Below are 19,210 nucleotides of genomic sequence, written 5' to 3'. Positions count from 1 at the left end.
ACACTTCATTCCAGTGAAGTCTACATATTCAGTTAGCAATGTAGCACAAGTTTTAATCATAGATATGGTGATGTTGCATGGTGTACTAAAGAAGATTGTATCAGATAGGGATGTTAAGTTCACTTCTAGGTTCTGGAAAGGGTTATATGCAGGATTAGGTAAAGAGTTGGCCTTCCGCTTAACTTATCATTTATAGACAGATGGACATATAAAGAGGGTCAACAAGATTTTGGAGGACATGTTGAGAATGTATGTGATGCATCAACATTGGAAGTGGGAAGAGTATCTTCCGCTAGTTGAATTTTATTACAACAATGGGTATCAGGAGTCACTGAAGATGAGTCTATTTGAGGCACTCTATGGTAGGATTTGTAACATTCCCGTCAGTTGGAGTGATCCAGTGAACAAGGTGTTGATTGGACCAGACATGTTGCCAGAGATGGAATAGGAAATGCAAGTAACCAAGAAAAATATAAAGGCATCACAGGATAGGAAGAAGCATTATGTAGACCAACATAAGCCATTTAAGTAGTTTCAGGTTGGAGAGCATGTGTACTTGCACATCAAGCTCGATAAAATTTTCTTGAGGATTGGGTCATGTGCGAATCTAACAACTCGATATTGCGGGCATTTCGAGATCCTTGAGAGGATTGAACTAGTGGCCTATCAGCTTTCACTGTCTCCAACAGTGAAATTCCATGATATTTCCATGTTTCATTACTTAAAATATAATATGTGAAATATGTTGATCATACTATTGATTGGTCTATATTGCAAGTGGAACCAAAAGGAGAATTCTATCCGAACCTCACTGCATTTTGTAGAGAAATATGCTCATGCTCTGGAACCGATAAATCGAGCAGGTTAAAGTGCAATTGAAGCACTTTGGGCCCGATGAAGCTACATGGGAGATAACTGATCAGATGTGGGCTATATATCCTTCATGTTTTGTCAGTTGAGGCAAAGCAGTTTTGGTATATATACTTATTTATGTATTGTTGTTATTGCAAATACCACAACGATTTGTATTATAAATATCCAATAAGTGGTATGGTTTTCATGTTGTTATGTTGTCATGTTGGTTATGTTTTACAACAGGTTGTTCATTTCTGTATTCAAGCTTCTGTGATCCATAATGAATTAAGAAAAGTCTTTCGGTAGAAATCACAAGAGAAATTTTGGCCGACGTGTTTCGAACCAACAAGTGTGGTTTATCATCAGGACTAGATGAAGAGGCAGACCATGGAACAGGCTTAAATAGAGAGCAATGTAGAGACATAATTTCAAGTAACAGCTATATTTGAACAATAATATTTAAATTATGATATTAATTTATTAATATATTAAAAACAAATATTATTCAGTAACAGCTATATTAAACGGCTTGTTTTTGAAAAATAATATTTAAATTAATTTATTAAAACCATGTTCATTGTAAATACTACAACGAGCTAAGTTATAAATATCCATGGGAAGTATGTTTTCTTTTCAGTGGTCGTGCTAATTGTAGGTGTCATTGAACATCGAGGACAATGTTCCCCTAAGGGCTAGGGGTATGTAATAGCCCCCGGTTAAAAATCCATGTAATAAAATTAATAAAGGAAAAATAAGACCAAGGCCATGGGACATGTATTCCAAGCTGAATGTTGAGAAAAAAACATAGTGATGGGAATCACTTGTGATTAACTAATGGCTATGGAAATTGGCAAAGAAAATGGCAAAGGTTTTGGAAAGACATGAGGCATTAATTGGCATTTTATTTATGAGAATAATGGAAAATGAGAGAAAGGGAAGGTAAAATGTCACAAGTTGCATGTGAGAAGGAAAATAATGGAAAATGAAGAAAATATAGGCCTCAATAATAAAAGGGCTTCTGAGGATCAATTCATGGCTTTATTTAATTCATCCTTTTGTCAGTTTTAGCTTGGAGCTCTCTCTTCTATTTTATCTCATACTCTTGGACACTTGGAGTTTTCTTGGAGCACTCTTAGAGGAGTGTCTCATACTTGGGATTTGGAGAAATAAGGAAAAGGAAAAGCAAGAAACGCAAGAGGATAGTGGGATCAAAAGCTACAATAGGTTTCTTTTGTAGGTATCGAGTTGCATGTATGAATTCCTTGCTAGTTTTGACATGCAAGTGGTTTCTTGGTTATGATATGTCGTTGGCAAGGAGGATTTCCTGGATTGACAGTGGTTACTCATAGCCTTTCTATTTCCTAGATAGTCATGGTGTTGTGGATTTTGTCCTTGTTTTCTAGTTGGTGCTCATGTTCCTTTGGCTGTGGGTTGAGCTACTAGTTCCTGGAGCCTTGGTTGGAAAAACTCTCTAGAAACATTTTAGTAGCTTAGGTTGAGTTATTATTCCTTGAAGCCTCAGTTGGGAAAATTCTCTGGAGCCCTTGGTGGGTTGAGTTGTTAGTCCTAGAAGCTTTGATTGGACAAATTCTCTAGAGCCCGATGGAAACGATGGGTTGAGTTACTAGTCCTGGAAGCCAGGTTCAAACAAACTCTTTAGAGCCCTAGATACCTTTGATGGAGAAAAATCTAGTGATGGTTAGTGATGTCCAACCGTGAGGTGAAATCATTGGTTGAGGGTTGAGGCAGTTTGGATTTATGTTTGTTCTTCTTCTTTACTTGGGAAGATGTTATAGGTTGAGCTACGTCTAAATGGAAAATATGATACACCCAAAAGGAAAACCTTTAGGGAACCTATTATACCTATATCTTTGCTAGTATCCAATCTAATTGACATGGTATAAATATACTTTTGTGTTAACGCTTGTCCAATCTAGTAGAGAAAGGATAAGGGAAAATCCAAAGCGAGAAAACCAATATCAGAGGTTCAAAAATACTTCTTTGGAGGGGAAACCTCCTCTACTCTCAATAAGTTAGGATCCCTCTTCTGCCTATTGAAAAGAATATGTGTTGATGCACAATCCTATTAAATAAATAAATAAATGGTGAAAGAAGAGAAAGGCTTCCTTTGCAGTGAGGTGAAGCAAGTGACTTTGTCGGGGTACTGTCCAAGCCTTCCAGAAGTGAAGCGACATTTGTGCTCTTGAAGTGACTTCATTGTGGTACTGTCCAAGCCTACTAGTAGAGAAGCAAAACCAGAGATGAAAAATTATAATATGAATATCACAAACTCGTCATGCACATTACCCTTTCCTGGATTGAAACAATTGTGATATGTCATATCATTTTATGTTGAACCAAGCGAAAGAAAGTGAGATACTATGTATATAATAGGGTTGAAAGGGGGAATTCAAGGTAATATAATTAGTGAATCAATAATTCTTGAAGTGTTGGCCCTTTAACCAAAAATCCATTCCTAAACAGAGAAGTTGAAGCTCACCGAGTGTGTCACCAAGTGTTATCGTTGCTACAACACCCTCCAAAAATTTCATCACATTCAAATTTTGGAGCCTACTTCACCATCGTATATAATGTCGCCTTGGTCATTAAGTGTCATTTTAGGTCATTCTATATGTTTCAAGTGTTCTTGGGTATCCTCATGTGTCGTTTCATTGATTAAAACATATTTAGTGTATTTCATGGTCGTAACGCCTTTGTTGTTGTAAAACAACACTTTTTGGTCATAGTCGCACACACTTCATTTGTCCTACTTGGGGAATGTATGTAAAGTGGTGTTTTGATGTATACATATCATTTTTTAAGCTTGTCTAATTTTTCTTGATAAGTCAGTATGTGTCCCACAAAAAAAAGTGTTGCAAATTGAACTCGTTAAGGTAAGGAGCGCATGAGAACACTCTTAAGCCTCAACTAGGAATCCTCCATTGTTAAGAATCGTGCCCTGCGCCGTCCAAGATCACATAGCACAATCATAAAGCATGTTTCCCTTTCCTTATTCTGAATTACGCCCTTTAGAAACCAAGTCTTCCTTGAGCGCACTTCTTCAACCTGAAGGAGTGCACCTCCTTAAGCACATGAGAAATTCTCGAAGGCTCAAAGCTCAACTCCTTTAGCCTTCAACAATGTACCATGTTCCCTCCTTGGAATTGTGAGTGCATGAGCACACTATAAATCCATGAAGCTTCATCCTTCATCCTTTGACAATGTGCCATGCATCCTCCTTGCCTTCTTGAGCACATGAGTGCACCCCAAAGCCATGAAGCCTCTCCCTTTAGCCTATATCTCTGTGTCATGCATCCTCCTTTTCTCCCTTGAGCACACAACACACTTAGGAAGCCCAAAACCTTCTCCTGCATTCTTTGAACTTACACCATGCACCCTCCCTTGATTTTGTATTTCTATTGAGTGCATCCCAAAGCCTTGAAGCTTCTCCCCTTCAACCCTCCAGCCTTTCAAAGTGTGCCCTTGTGCCTAGAATCTCTTGTTACTCCTACCAAGTGCACTATTAAGGAATTAACATGAAATTTGATTGAAACATGTTAGAATAGGATATTTTCAGGTTGATGGTTACTTTTCATGAGTGATTATAGTTACAGGTACCTCAGGAACCACATGGAAAGCATGTATGAAGAAGACAAGGAAAAAAAGGAAGACAAAGGAAGCATTGAAGTCTTGATGATCAAAGCACCCTAAGACACTATAAGATAAAATACTCTTTAGAGCATGAAGACATCCACAATCAGAAGTTGCATCCAGAACAAAGAAAGGAGTGGCAACCATGTCACTATTGATGAAAGTCCATGCCATCGATCACTATTAGTCCCAGACATCAAGGATAATGACTTGTCATGTCTTCATCACATGATGATGTGGAAATTATGATGTAATTATGTAATCATTGTAAAGACAAATAAGTGGAAGTCTAAGATTCACGTATGAACAAACGAGACATGGAAGTCCAAAAGACATGTAATGCTAGGAGTCACATGTAATTCCAAAATTCATTTGGAAGTCCAAAGGTTGTGGAACTCCAAAGGTCATTGGGAGTTGGAAATTCAAGAGTCATGAGGATGTGAAAGGTCTTACCTCAAGCTATAAAAGGATCCTCATTACTCATGCAAAGGACTTTTAACCTTGGCTTCTCCCACAAGGCATTAGAGAGATAGAGTTAGTAATTTTGGGGATCAGCTGAGTGGTTCTAACTCTCCGCTGGTGGAGCTAATGATGTTCATTGTACTTATGTATCTTGGAACTTTTTCTTAATACTTGAAGCCTCTTAAGAAATACATTTTCATACATGGATTGTGGATGTTTCAAGACTACTCTTTGAATGTTTATGATTCATGTTCACTTTCACATGTATTGAAGTAATTGAACTATTTTGGTGACTTTGGCACTTAACTTATTAGAAATGTGTTGTAATGATTGTAACAATCGTCACATCTATGTGAACTATTTTGCTTGATGTAAGACGAATCTTTCCCATTCATGTGTGTCTCCATTAGGGTAGTATTATTACTTCTCTCTTAGAGGCTCAATTTATTTCCCCTATGCAATAAAAGAACCTTGATACATTTGCAATCAAACATTCATAAGGCACACTCTCTCGCTCATTCCAAAGAACATGTGTGCTTCTCTCTTGTGCTAACCGTTAAAGCCAAGGCATATCTTAAGAAAACGACAACTAGGTTGTATTCCATATAGGACTCCTACGCTAAATAGTGTGAGGTATAATTGGGACCTCATATTAGGGAGATCCCTTATATGTTGGTGATATCTAGCACCGTCAACGCCTTCTACTTAAAGAGACTCATGGTTCTAATTTTTTCTTTTTCTTTTTTTCTCTTTTTTTTGTTGGGGGGGGGGGGGTGTTGTTTCTCCTGTAGGTGAGGTTGTGGTCTCAATTTTGAGTGTGGGGAAACTTTAAGAGTTTGGTGACTTCCAGCTTCCACTTCGACTTATTCTCACTCTCTTTTGCTTTCCAGGTGCAAACACTATTGAGGTTTCCATCACTTAGGGTTTTTTTTGGAATATGAGGGTTTGTAATGTTAACACCCTTAACAGTGGATTTTTTTCTTATGGAAAGTGTGAATTTTTATTATGAATTTATGACTAGTTAATATTTAGGTGTCACAGGGTACCTTTGGTCTGGCAAATGACTATATTCTTTTGCTCCATGAAATTAGGTTATAAAACTTCAAGTCCTTTTGTAAACACTCTCGATCTTCTTTTGTAACTTTAAATTCTAGATTATTAAAATAGTTTCTTGTAATGCAAGGGAAGAATTTATGGTATCATTTCTGTAAATTTGAAAGGTTGTTTTTGGAGTTCTTTATTTGCACTATGTTAGGCAGATATTCACTTGCCAACATAAATTAAGTACTTGTTTCCTCATAAATGTTGATGCTTCTATCACATTACCACATTTCTTTTTTTATAAGTTGGTTAACGAGACTAGGGTTTCTTCTTGAATTAGTTGCATACAAAAATAATTATGTTAACTATGTAAACCCTTCGTGTTAGTTTTTTACTATGATTTATTTGTTGTAGAAATGATATATATGATAATTGCCTTTGTTAATTCTAGAAATATTTTTTGATTGATGTTATTGGCTATTGGTCATAGTTTCCTTTTTTATATTTCGATATTCATGCTTGTTCCTATTTCAATTAAAGGCCTATAGATTCAAGGGGTTGTTCAGGGGTTGTTCCTATTTCAATTAAAGGCCTATAGATTCCAGGGGTTGTTCTGGGGTTGCTAGTAACCCGACTTGGCCCAAGAACTAACCCAAATCTCTTCAAGGTTATGAAAGTTTTTCACCATATTATGTTCAACAATATAGTATTTTACAATTACTTGTTACAACCTGCATGTGCAAAATTTCATCTCAACTCAAGGTTAATTGTTTCTTTAGTTTGCATTCTAGAAGGAAGGGATTGTTCTAAGGTTGTCGTGTTTACCAACTTTGCTTGAGAACTAACCCCACTTCCTCATTAAATTCTATTAGTCCTTTCTTAAATCTATTCTTAAATTAATTGTGAAACATTGTATTTCACTATACTGTCACATCAAACCTTCTCATTTTCCAATTTGATTTAACCTAAGATAACTCACCCAACACTTTTAGAAATTTTTCATAAATAGAAAAATAGTCACAATCTTGATACAATATTTAGCATAAAAGACAGATTGTATTATACATATTTGTTCCTGTGTTGTTGCCTAACTGATGAACAACAATGTCACAGAGAAGGGAATTCTCCTCCCAACTGATGAGCCAGTCTCAATACTATGTCTCCCTCGAGTGAGCTTCATTCAGGTTAGGTTAGAACAAAGATCTCCACAGAGCCACCCTAAGCCTATTTGATCCCAACCAAACATAGACTAGGATTCTTACGTTGAGTACCAAGCCCAGTCAGAATTCCACTGGTTGAACTAGCTCAAAAATTCCTCACAATGACAATGTCTTTCAAATTTTATTCGCAGTCCATTTTCCTCCAGATAACCTTAAGTTCCTATATTCCCCAAGAGGAATTGGGCAGGTAACCACCTTACCCATAATTGTTTCTAACCACTATGTGATGTGAGATCTTTTAGCATTGCTTCCCAATGTAACTTTGTAGTTAGTTTCATATAACACTTTATTATTATTTTTAGTAAGTTAAACAGACAACATATATACATATTCCACAGGCACAAAACCCACAAACCAAAAGTGTATTTTTACTAGTAGTAAATAACTAAATATTTACACTTACTTACCAAGGGATATCACAATTGATTATTTTTTATTTTGATAAAATTAAGTAATTTTTGTAGGCAACTTTTTAGTTTGGTATGAATTCCAATTTAATGAGGCATTTCACACTTAATAAGAGTTTATTGTGTTTATTGAGTTTCATATTTTTGAAAATAATATTATGAATTCCAATTTAATGAGGCATTTCACACTTAATAAGAGTTTATTGTGTTTATTGAGTTTCATATTTTTGAAAATAATATTATATGATTTTTTACATTATAGACAAAATCTAATCTAACTTTTTTTGAAAAATGAGGTGTTGGTAAGTTTTATAGTTGGACTAGTTTGTTTTCCAATCTAAAGCCAAAGATAACTTATAGACAAATAATTTTATTCCATCTCTATAAATTAGAGATTATATAATTTAAAAAATAAAAATAGAGATTATATAATTTAAAAAATAAAAATAAAAACAAACATTGTTTAATTAAAAATTTAAACATGGTAAAAAACTTTATAAATTTTTTTTAACTTATTTCTTTTTATAATCAATAATATTATTTTATAAATATTTTTCTCTTAAAAAATTAAATTAAATTAAAATATTCAATATTATTAATTATTATTTAAAATATTCAATATTATTAATTATTATTTATTTCTCATTAGTTAACCACGTATATTTTATTTTTTTAAATTGGTTTGATGTAAGTTAAGTAACAACATTTCCCTCGTATACTAATCTGCAGAACTCAGCAGAAAAGTGAAAACATTTAACATAATTAAAATAAAAATCAAATTGGATGATATAAACGTTTACCTACTTCAATGATAAAATCAGAAAGATTTACATCATTAAAATAAAATTCAAATTGGATGATATAAACGTTTACCTACTTTATTGATAAAATCAATCTTCTAGATACCACAAACTTTATCTTACACCTCTCATTTTAAAACGTATTCACACTTTCTTACACACTTCGACTCCAACAGCTCGCGTCAACCATCCATGGCTCCACTGGTCCCCATACGGTGGTCTTCTTTTTACTTTCAATTTCTTGATACCTTTACTATTTATTTCCACAACGCGCACTTCGGGTTGCATAGCAGAGAAGCCATTAAAGACGCTGAGTTGATAAAAAGAGAGAGAAATGATGATGAAAATGTTGATGCTTCTGTGGTTTGCGTTCATGGCAACTCCCACGGCGTTGGATACTGTAAGTGCAGCGACTGTTACTTCGGCAATGAAGAAGCCTCATATTCACAATCATCCCGATACAAGGGACCTGGAGGCGCTTTTGTCGTTCAGAGATGCGGTCATATCCGATCCATCTGGATCCCTCCTCAACTGGACATCACAAAACTCACACAGTGTGTGTTCCTGGACTGGAATCCGGTGCAAGAAGGGCGCGAAGAGAGTGGTGATGGATTTAACTTGAGAGGGTTTTCCTAATTACTTTAAACCCATTAATCAAGATTTACTCTTTTGTAAGAAATCAAAATCAATGCACAACGGAACTTACTTTCCATCTTCAAAAGGCTCCTGGGCTTTACTTGAGTTGTTGGCTCTTGAATCCTTCCAAGAACTTGCAATCCCTCCAGTCTTCAATGGAGCAGACAATCTTTATGAGTGATTGCAAGCCTTGGAGACTCAGCCCTTTTATAGCAGTGCAAAACCCCAATCCTAGGGCAGCCTAAAATTTAGCGGAAACAAGTCTGTCTGAAATTTCAGATTGATTGAAATCAATCAATCAATCAGAATAGATTCTGATTTCCTTATTCAGCTCAAATTTATTACTGCTATTATTTTTAATCAATTATAATCGGTCCATTAACAATTGTAATTGATTAACATTATTCTATATGTATTTGTATCCAAATCCTTATTTTAAATACGTTTAATGCCATGACTTAATTAATCACATTATTTGGCATATAAATGTAATCTTGCTGACAGTATTTGACATCATAATCATAATGCACGCATGTCCAACTCAATTATTGTAATTAGACATCTCTAAATCCAACAATCTCCCACATGGACAAGTGCAACCTTTTGATTATATATCCTTAACTTTATTGCATGCAACTTTTCTGTCTTTACTTATCGTATTTCTTAAACAATTCCGTCCATCAATTATGCTAACAAAGGACTTAAGCGGCATTTGTCACATTTATTCGCAACTAAACTGACATAAATCACGCTGCCAACATAACTGAATGACATGAATCTGATTTGGACATATAGTTTAGAAATTACACGCAAGTGTGATTAGACGTGCCTATTTCTAATTGAGTCACCTTTACTTTACTGTATGAGGCCAAAAACTTAAACTTTAAAGAAAGAAATAATGAAACTGAAACTGAATGCAACTTGTATATATCATCAAAATTGTTTACAATTGCATTACATAGAACATCAAAAACAGAACTTAAAACATATTCAGACTCCCACATTTTTCTAGTTATCCTAAACAGATATTACCCCCATACAAGCAACATGTTGGTGAAACTTCTTGGGTGGTAATCCTTTAGTAAGAGGATCCGCAATCATGGAGTCTGTACCTATGTGTTTTATACATAATTCATTATTTTGCACTCTCTCTTTTACAACCAAAAACTTAATGTCAATGTACTTCGACTTTGACGAACTTCGGTTGTTGGATGCGTATAACACTGCTGAATTGTTGTCACATAATAATTTGAGTGGTTTCTGAATAGAATCCACAATTTTCAGACTTGTGACGAAGTTCTTCAGCCATACGCCATGATTAGATGCTTCAAAACATGCAACAAATTCAGCTGCCATAGTGGAGGAGGCTACCAATGACTGTTTAGCGCTCTTCCATGACACAGCACCACCTGCCATCATGAAGATGTATCCTGATGTTGATTTCATGCTGTCGACACATCCTCCAAAATCAGAATCGGTGTATCCAATGACCTTGAGTTGTTCCGATCTCCGATACGTGAGCATATAGTCCCTTGTTCTCTTTAGGTATCTCAACACTCGCTTGGCTGCCTTCCAGTGTTCCATACCTGGGTTACTCAAATATCTCCCTAGCATTCCGGTAATGAATGCAATATCCGGACGCGTGCATACTTGTGCATACATGATGCTACCCACGGCTGAGGCATAGGGAATATCTTTCATGAGGTTTTTATCTAAGTCAGTTTGGGGACATTGTTTCAGACTAAACTTATCTCCTTTTGATATAGGGGTATCTCCTGGTTTGCTGTTTTGCATGCCAAATCTTGTTAGAATCTTATCGATATAGTTCCTCTGGGATAACCTCAGAATACCTTGAGATCTATCTCTAAGTATTTCAATCCCTAGAACAAATGATGCATCACCAAGATCTTTCATTTCAAAGTTCTTAAATAAAAAATTCTTAGTTTGATGCAACATGTTCTTATCGTTACTGGCAAGCAATATGTCATCTACATATAAAACCAAGAAAATAAATTTACTCCCACAGAACTTAAGGTATATACATTCATCTACTATGTTAGACTCAAAACCAAATGAGCTAATAACTTGGTGAAACTTATAATACCATTGCCGAGATGCTTGTTTTAGCCCATAGATAGATTTCTTAAGTCTGCAAACCATAGACCCTGCATCACCTGATACAAATTTTTCTGGCTGCTTCATATAGATCGTTTCATCAATGTCACCATTGAGAAACGCCGTCTTTACATCCATCTGATGAAGTTCTAAATCATAATGTGCTACAAGCGCCAATATAATCCTTAAAGAGTCTTTCGATGAAACTGGAGAGAAAGTCTCTTTATAATCAATGCCTTCTTTCTGTGTGAAACCTTTCGCAACAAGACGTGCCTTGTATTTTTCAACATTGCCTTTAGAATCCCGCTTAGTCTTAAATATCCATTTGCAACCAACGGGTTTCTTGTCTTTAGGCAACGGAACGATATCCCAAACGTCATTGTCATACATAGATTTCATCTCTTCATTCATGGCATTAATCCACATTTGAGAGTTAGAGCTTTCCACAGCTTGTTTGATATTAACAGGATCATTTTCAAACATGCCAATGTCAAACTCATGTTCTTGAAGATATGCATAATCCTTTGATTGTGTAGATCTTTTCTCTCTAGTAGATCTCCTAATTGGCACAGGCTCTAGATTTTCTTGAGGTTCATTTACAACTTGATCTTCAACAAGAGGAAGAACATCATTACCAACTTCTGACTCTCCCACAGGCCCTAGGCCATCAACATTTGTCATGTCAATGTGAGGGTTTGGGTTGGGTTCAGGTCCATTTGTGTTCTCTATTCCATGTTGAGTTTCTAACTGAGTTGTTTGGGATGATGAAGTTTGCACATTGTCAAAAGATGTATTTCTAAACGCAATCGGAATTTGAACAAAACTAGGACTTTGGTCCATAGTCTCATTCGCATTCGTCTCTTCTTCTTCAAAAATACTATCTTTTGTCATATCTCCCCCCACAAACTCATTATCCTCAAAAAAATTTGCACTTCCTGACTCGAAAACTGTATGTTCTGTTGGATTATAGAATTTGAACCCCCTAGATCGTTCAGAATAGCCTATAAAGTAACAACTAATGGTTCTTTCGTCCAGTTTCTTTCACATGGACATCCCCAAACTCTCAAATGATTCAAGCTAGGCTTGCGCCCAACCCATAACTCGTAAGGGGTCTTGTTAGCTGCTTTAGTAGGCACTCTATTAAGTATGTATGCTGCAGTCTTTAAGGCTTCTCCCCACAAATTCTCAGGTAGAGTTGTACGAGCAATCATACTTCTCACCATGTCTTTAAGGGTGTGATTTCGTCGCTCAGCAACACCATTCATTGCAGGCGAACCTGGCAACGTATACTGAGGCACAATTCCGCATTCCTCTAAGTATTTTGCAAAGGGACCTTGATGTTGTTCTCCTGATCCATCATAACGACCGTAGTATTCACCACCACGATCAGAACGAATGGACTTTATACGTTTGTTAAGTTGTAACTCAACTTCCGTTTTGAACTTTATGAACACGTCTAATGCTTCCGCCTTTTCTTTTATTAAGTAAATATGACCATATCTTGAATAATCATCTATGAATGTGATAAAGTAACGGTCACCATTTCTTGTAGTCTTTGGAAAAGGACCACAGATATCCGTATGAATCAATTCTAAAAAATCATTACACCTTTTTGCATCATACTTACGTTTATTAGTTTGTTTTCCCTTTATACAATTTACACAATCAGTTAAGTTTGTAAAATCTAAAGGTTGGAGAATTTCATTAGACACAAGACGTTCTATCCTTTTCATAGAGATATGTCCTAATCGCTTGTGCCATAATGTTGCAGATTTCTCGCAAGTTAATTTACGTTTTCTATTATCTATATGCAGTGCCTCTGAATGTGAAGTGTCTATATCTAGAAAATAAAGATTATCATAAGAAGACAGGATACCAGAAGCAAGAAGCTTAGAATCTTGACACAAACTGAAATTTCCATTACCAAATGAACATACATAACCATTTTTGTCCAAATAAGATATAGAAATTAGGTTCCTTCTGAAAGATGGAACCACTAAAGCATCAAAACTTAAATAAAATCCTGTCTTACATAATAATCTAAATTTTCCTATGCTTTCCACTTCTACTTTATTGCCATTTCCTACGTAAACGTAGCGCTCTGCCTCACTTGGCTTGCGATGGCTTAGGCAACCCTGCATTGACATACTGATGTTAGTCGTTGCACCTGAATCTATCCACCAAGTATATCTAGATACAGAACTTAAATTAACTTCAGAACAAACCAAAGCAAGAGACATACCTTTCTTTGCCAACCATGCATGATAGTTGGTGCAGAATTTCTTTGTATGTCCTGGCGCTTTGCAGAAAAAACAGTTCCTTTCTCCTGCTTTCGCAGAAGTATCTTCCTTCTTGCTTTTCTGCGCGGCATTGTTTGCAGCTACCTTGGTAGGTCCCTTTTCCTTGGCAGTAAACTTGCGCTTCTTGCCTTTACCCTTAGGATTAGATGTTACTACATGAGCACTTTCTCCCTTAGTCATTTTCTGTCTCTCTTCCTCCTGCACCAACCGAGCCTCAAACTCAGGTAATGTCCACGTCTCTTTTTGACAATTATAAGTCATCTTGAATTGACTAAAGTTAGACGGGAGAGACAGAAAAATGAACTCACTGAGAACCTCATCAGAGATGTCATAATTATGCCCTTTCAAGGCACGTTGAAGTCTTGTCATCTCAATAACATGCTCTCTAACCCCTTCTTTTCCCTTGTATTTTATTGTTGCCAACTTCACAAAGAGTGTACTCACATCAGTCTTTTTACTCTTTGTGAATTTTTCTTCAAGGGCCTTAAGGTATTCAATAGCGCCTGTCTCTGTATCAGGTATGATGCCTCGAAAAGTCTCATGGATCGTTTGCTTCATCACCATTATGCACATGCGATCTGAATGCTCCCATCTAGCAATATCAGCCTTCTCTTGAGGAGTTACCTCACTCTCTTTATTAGGCTTGGGGCGATCAAATCTCAGTGCTGTGTCCAATTGCATGATCCCTAAGACTAATTTTAGCTTTTCCTCCCACTGTTTGAAATTGTTCCCCATGAGGGGCTTAATCTGACTTAGACTTAACATTATGTTTGGATCTGAAAAATTCAAGAACAAGGAAATAATTTAGATACGATGCGTCACGATTTAATCATAATTCTAAAATCTATCTAAAGGCATGTGTAAAACTATTTGCTCAATTAAAACTTTAGCCAAAACACCATTCAGTAATGAAACACCTTTGGGTGCAATCATTACCTTCAGGCAACCCTTATGCACCAAACAACTTAGCAGGCGCCAACCCTCCTTTGGGAAAGCTAACACCCACGTCCATTGCCAGCACGTTACTTCAACTTGTCATGAGTCATCCTTGCAATCGTCTTACAGAGAGCGGTTCGTTTGCGAACATCAATGCTTGACTCATGCGAAAACAACACATGTATACCAAACACCATCTTTAGTTAGATTCCAAAATTATGTCTAAAACCTAATCTAGGACGTACCTATAGAATCCACTCGTCCTATATAGAATACAGTATCTCATAACTCTTTTAAATTTAATATGTCAACTATATTCATCAAAATAATTATTAGGTTTTAGTAAAACTTTAACAGTTTCTACAATGATTACCTTTTAGAAATGCTTCAATAATTTATTTAGAGAATACTAAATAATTTTATGGTTGCCATGATTAGCATCATTGTGATAAAATCCGAATTTAGTATTATATTAATAATTAACGTTAATACAAATTTTATGCCATAATTAGCATTATTGTGATAAAATCCGAATTTGGTATTATATCAGTAATTAACGTTAATACAAATTTTTATGCCATAATTGTGATCAATTTAGAATTCAGTATTATACCTTTTAATTGGTGTTAATACCAATTTTAAATAATATCTAAATCCTAATAATTAGCCTAAATATAACATAGTATATATAGTAATTATAGTAATTATAATTATTATAACCTAAATTACAATCACTTAAAATTACTTACAATTACTCTACCATATTTTCGCCCTTATAGCCGAAAGTTTTTTTTAAACATTTATGGAATCTCCATCAATTAAATAATTAGTCTGTAAACAGACCCCATTTGTGTATTTGATGTCTTTAGTTCTTATCGTTTGTTCCAACATACAAGTCACATTGATGGAGATTCAATCATTGCAACGTAAAGTCAACATTCTAGTGTAATTTTTATTTTTATTTTTATTTTTGTGCGCATATTTTTGGGTCAAACTTGCCAGCAATTAGGCAAGATTTTGTTGGCATTACAAGTTATTTTGGTAAACTTTGCATACTTATCAAATCATGCGTCTCAAAGATTTTCTTAGGGCACTGAATCTAAATGTTGCATCTGTCTCAAAGATTTTTAGAGCACTGCATTTATTTATACATTAAAAACAATTTTTAAATAATTAAAAATAAAAATTGTTCCACCATATTCTAACCAAAAACTTCAAAATCTAAAATAGTTAAACGACTTCAAATTCAACAAGTTAAACAACTTCAAATTCAACAGCCCTGGACTTGCTTGTCATGGAAGCCTCTTAATAGATTTACCAAAAAATCTCAATTTTCCATCATCACACCACCGGCCGATAGCTGCAGCAGCCACCGGAATCTCAAACGATAACTCGCTATAAAAAAGATATTACATTACCCTACCCAAAATAATTCCACAAACTATAATTCGCTATAAAATAAATATTAAATTACCCTGGCCAAGGCTAATTCCACAGTTGAGAAAAATCCGCAGACAGGAGGATGGAAAAGGTTGTTCAGAAATCATATGGCACCCTTGGATATTAATATTTACTGTTCTCGTTGTAGTTTCCGGTAACATTTTGCAAGTTGTTTTCTTAAAAATATACCCAGATAAGAGCTAAAAGTTTAACTTATCGACAGAAACAACGTAAATATTTCTTGCTAAGGGGAATAAAATGTCTAAATCAGTTCAATCGGCCACAACTGCTTCGGAACAAAAGTAAAGCTCAAAAAATTCATGAAATCGAAATCCGATCTCCGATCTGCCTTTGTAAACAGATCAATCATGGTTCAGTGAACGGATAAAGATGGCCCTCATAAAGGGAAGCTGCAGGTTCTCTGTGGTGGCGAAATCCAAGACGTGGCAGAATTTTTCCATGGAGTTACAGTCAAAAGGAGCAAGAATTGGAATAAAATAGACTCATCGTGTCAGTCAGAAAATAAAATACCAAATCCTTTTCAAAACATTAGACTGTTATACAAAACCGAAAAAAAAAATCAGTTTGGCTTCATTCGTAACGATTATATCAGGATTTGATAAAAATCAAGATTAACTCAGAAAACATGACGGGAGATGACAGTTCTTACATAAGGGTGGCTCTGATACCAATTGATGGATTTAACTTGAGAGGGTTTTCCTAATTACTTTAAACCCATTAATCAAGATCTACTCCTTTGTAAGAAATCAAAATCAATGCACAGCGGAACTTACTTTCCATCTTCAAAAGGCTCCTGGGCTTTACTTGAGTTGTTGGCTCTTGAATCCTTCCAAGAACTTGCAATCCCTCCAGTCTTCAATGGAGCAGACAATCTTTATGAGTGATTGCAAGCCTTGGAGACTCAACCCTTTTATAGCAGTGCAAAACCCCAATCCTAGGGCAGCCTAAAATTTAGCTGAAACAAGTCTGTCTGAAATTTCAGATTGATTGAAATCAATCAATCAATCAGAATAGATTCTGATTTCCTTATTCAGCTCAAATTTATTACTGCTATTATTTTTAATCAATTATAATCGGTCCATTAACAATTGTTATTGATTAACATTATTCTATATGTATTTGTATCCAAATCCTTATTTTAAATACGTTTAATGCCATGACTTAATTAATCACATTATTTGGCATATAAATGTAATCTTGCTGACAGTATTTGACATCATAATCATAATGCACGCATGTCCAACTCAATTATTGTAATTAGACGTCTCTAAATCCAACAAGTGGTGGCCATAACACTTGCTGGCTTGGGATTACAATGTAGTCTTTCACCATATCTGGGTAACCTTTCATTATTACGTACTTTCAATCTTTCTGGTAATAATCTGTCAGGAACCATTCCACCGGAGCTGGGTCACCTAAAAGCTCTTGGAATACTAGACCTTAGCAATAATACGCTTTCGGGTCCTATTCCAAGATCACTCTCTAATTGTACGCGCCTTGAGTGGCTCCGACTTTCAGTAAACAGCTTGACAGGGACCATTCCAACAGAATTCGGCCGTCTGGGCAAGTTGGAACATCTTCGTTTGAAGCAAAATTACCTTAGTGGAAGCATCCCATCTTCTCTGAGCAACTGCAGCTCTCTCCAAGAGGTGTCCATTGGACACAACAATCTGACAGGTCCAATTCCTCTTGAACTGGGCTCGCTGCAAAATTTAGAGTACCTGGCTCTCGAATCCAACAAGTTGGATGGCACCATTCCTCCATCTCTGGGGAACTGCTCTTCTCTCGCGAATTTGTTTTTGGGCGACAACAAATTGTCAGGCAAAATACCACCACAATTGGGAAATTTGAGGGAGCTTGTTCAACTGTCTATTTATGGACCGGGTAATATTTCAGGTGTGATCCCATCTGAAATAGGAAATTGCAGCAAACTTGAATGGTTGGATTTAGGATATAACAGAATTCAGGGATCCATCCCGATGAGTATATGCCGCCTTCCGGTTCTTTCCACCCTGAGTTTGGTACAGAATAGCCTGGTAGGTGTAATACCCGAAGCCATTGTCAATCTGAGTCAGTTGGTGTACTTAGATCTTTCTGTGAATGCGCTTACTGGTAGCATCTCCAATGGCATTGCCAATTTAAGTATGCTTGAAAAAGTTTACTTTAATGGGAACAGGTTAACAGGGGACATACCTGAAATGATTGGCAATTTGACCCAGTTGAGCTTTTTGTATTTTGGTGATAATCTGCTCACAGGTAGCATACCTGAAAGCATTACAAAATTAAGTAAGTTGACCCATTTATATCTTCGTAACAACACGATAATGGGTAGCATACCTGAGGGCATTTGCAATTTGAGCAAGCTTGAATCCATTTTTTTGGATCATAACAATCTGACAGGTACAATTCCCAGGAGTGTGGGAGATTGTGTATCGCTATAACAGTTAGATTTGTCTGCAAACCAGTTGAATGGAAATATTCCAGACTCTATAGGCAACTGCAGTTTTCTGATGGATTTGGTATTAACCAACAATTCGCTATCAGGTAGAATCCCGCCAACTTTAAACAGATGCATGAAGCTACGCAGGTTAAAGGTGTCCGAGAACAAATTGAGTGGTACTCTAGATATGGCGTTTCCAATTTCTATGAAAGTATTTTCAGCTGCTTCTAATAATTTTGTTGGGACCATGCCTACATTTTTGGCCATTTGCAGGCAACTTCAGTTATTGGATTTAAGGAAAAATGGATTGGTGGGTGAGCTTCCTTCTTAGTTTTTATGATTTAAGAGTTTTAAGTCTGGGTTATAATAAGTTGCAAGGGTCTATTCCTCAATGGATGACAAATTTGACTCGGTTGCAAGTATTGGATTTATCTAACAATAAATTCAGTGGAAGAATACCATCCAATCTCCAGACACTCAAGGGATTTAAAATTCTTAATGGTTCCAAGCTTAATACTAATACCCTATATGAGGATTTAGGGGTTCTAATCAAAGGCTCTGAATATATTATCACATATGTGTTGGCCACAAACATCATTTTTGACCTATCCAACAATAATCTTATTGGAGAAATACCTCCAAGCATAGGAAGTCTAAGGAGCTTGAGGTTATTGAATTTATCTAGAAATGAATTAACAGGTCAAATCCCCAAATCTCTTAGTGAGATACCTACTTTGGAGGAATTGGACTTGTCAAAAAATAATTTAAATGGAAGTATACCTGAAGGGCTCACTGCATTAACCATGTTGGCATCTTTGGATCTCTCATGTAATAGACTTTGTGGCAAAATCCCAAAAGGAACACAATTTGACACTTTCAATGTGAT

At 35.9% G+C, this 19,210-nt stretch overlaps 1 protein-coding gene across 1 annotated transcript; it reads left to right on the top strand.

Moving 5' to 3' along the window:
• Positions 1-8,809: 8,809 nt before the first annotated feature.
• LOC149193185 (uncharacterized) lies at positions 8,810-18,580 on the top strand. The gene is made up of 2 exons (XM_089407238.1): positions 8,810-9,015; positions 17,206-18,580. Exons 1-2 carry the CDS (start codon positions 8,810-8,812, stop codon positions 18,323-18,325), a joined length of 1,326 nt encoding a protein of 441 aa, XP_089263364.1. The 3' UTR covers positions 18,326-18,580.
• Positions 18,581-19,210: the final 630 nt, after the last annotated feature.

Source organism: Pinus tabuliformis, chromosome 2_2, assembly GCF_031772625.1.
Source record: "Pinus tabuliformis cultivar Carrire ecotype Pingquan chromosome 2_2, CPIR1, whole genome shotgun sequence".
Lineage (NCBI taxonomy): Eukaryota > Viridiplantae > Streptophyta > Pinopsida > Pinales > Pinaceae > Pinus > Pinus tabuliformis.
Note: the sequence above shows the minus strand (reverse complement) of the source record. Positions and strands in the feature narration are given on the sequence as shown.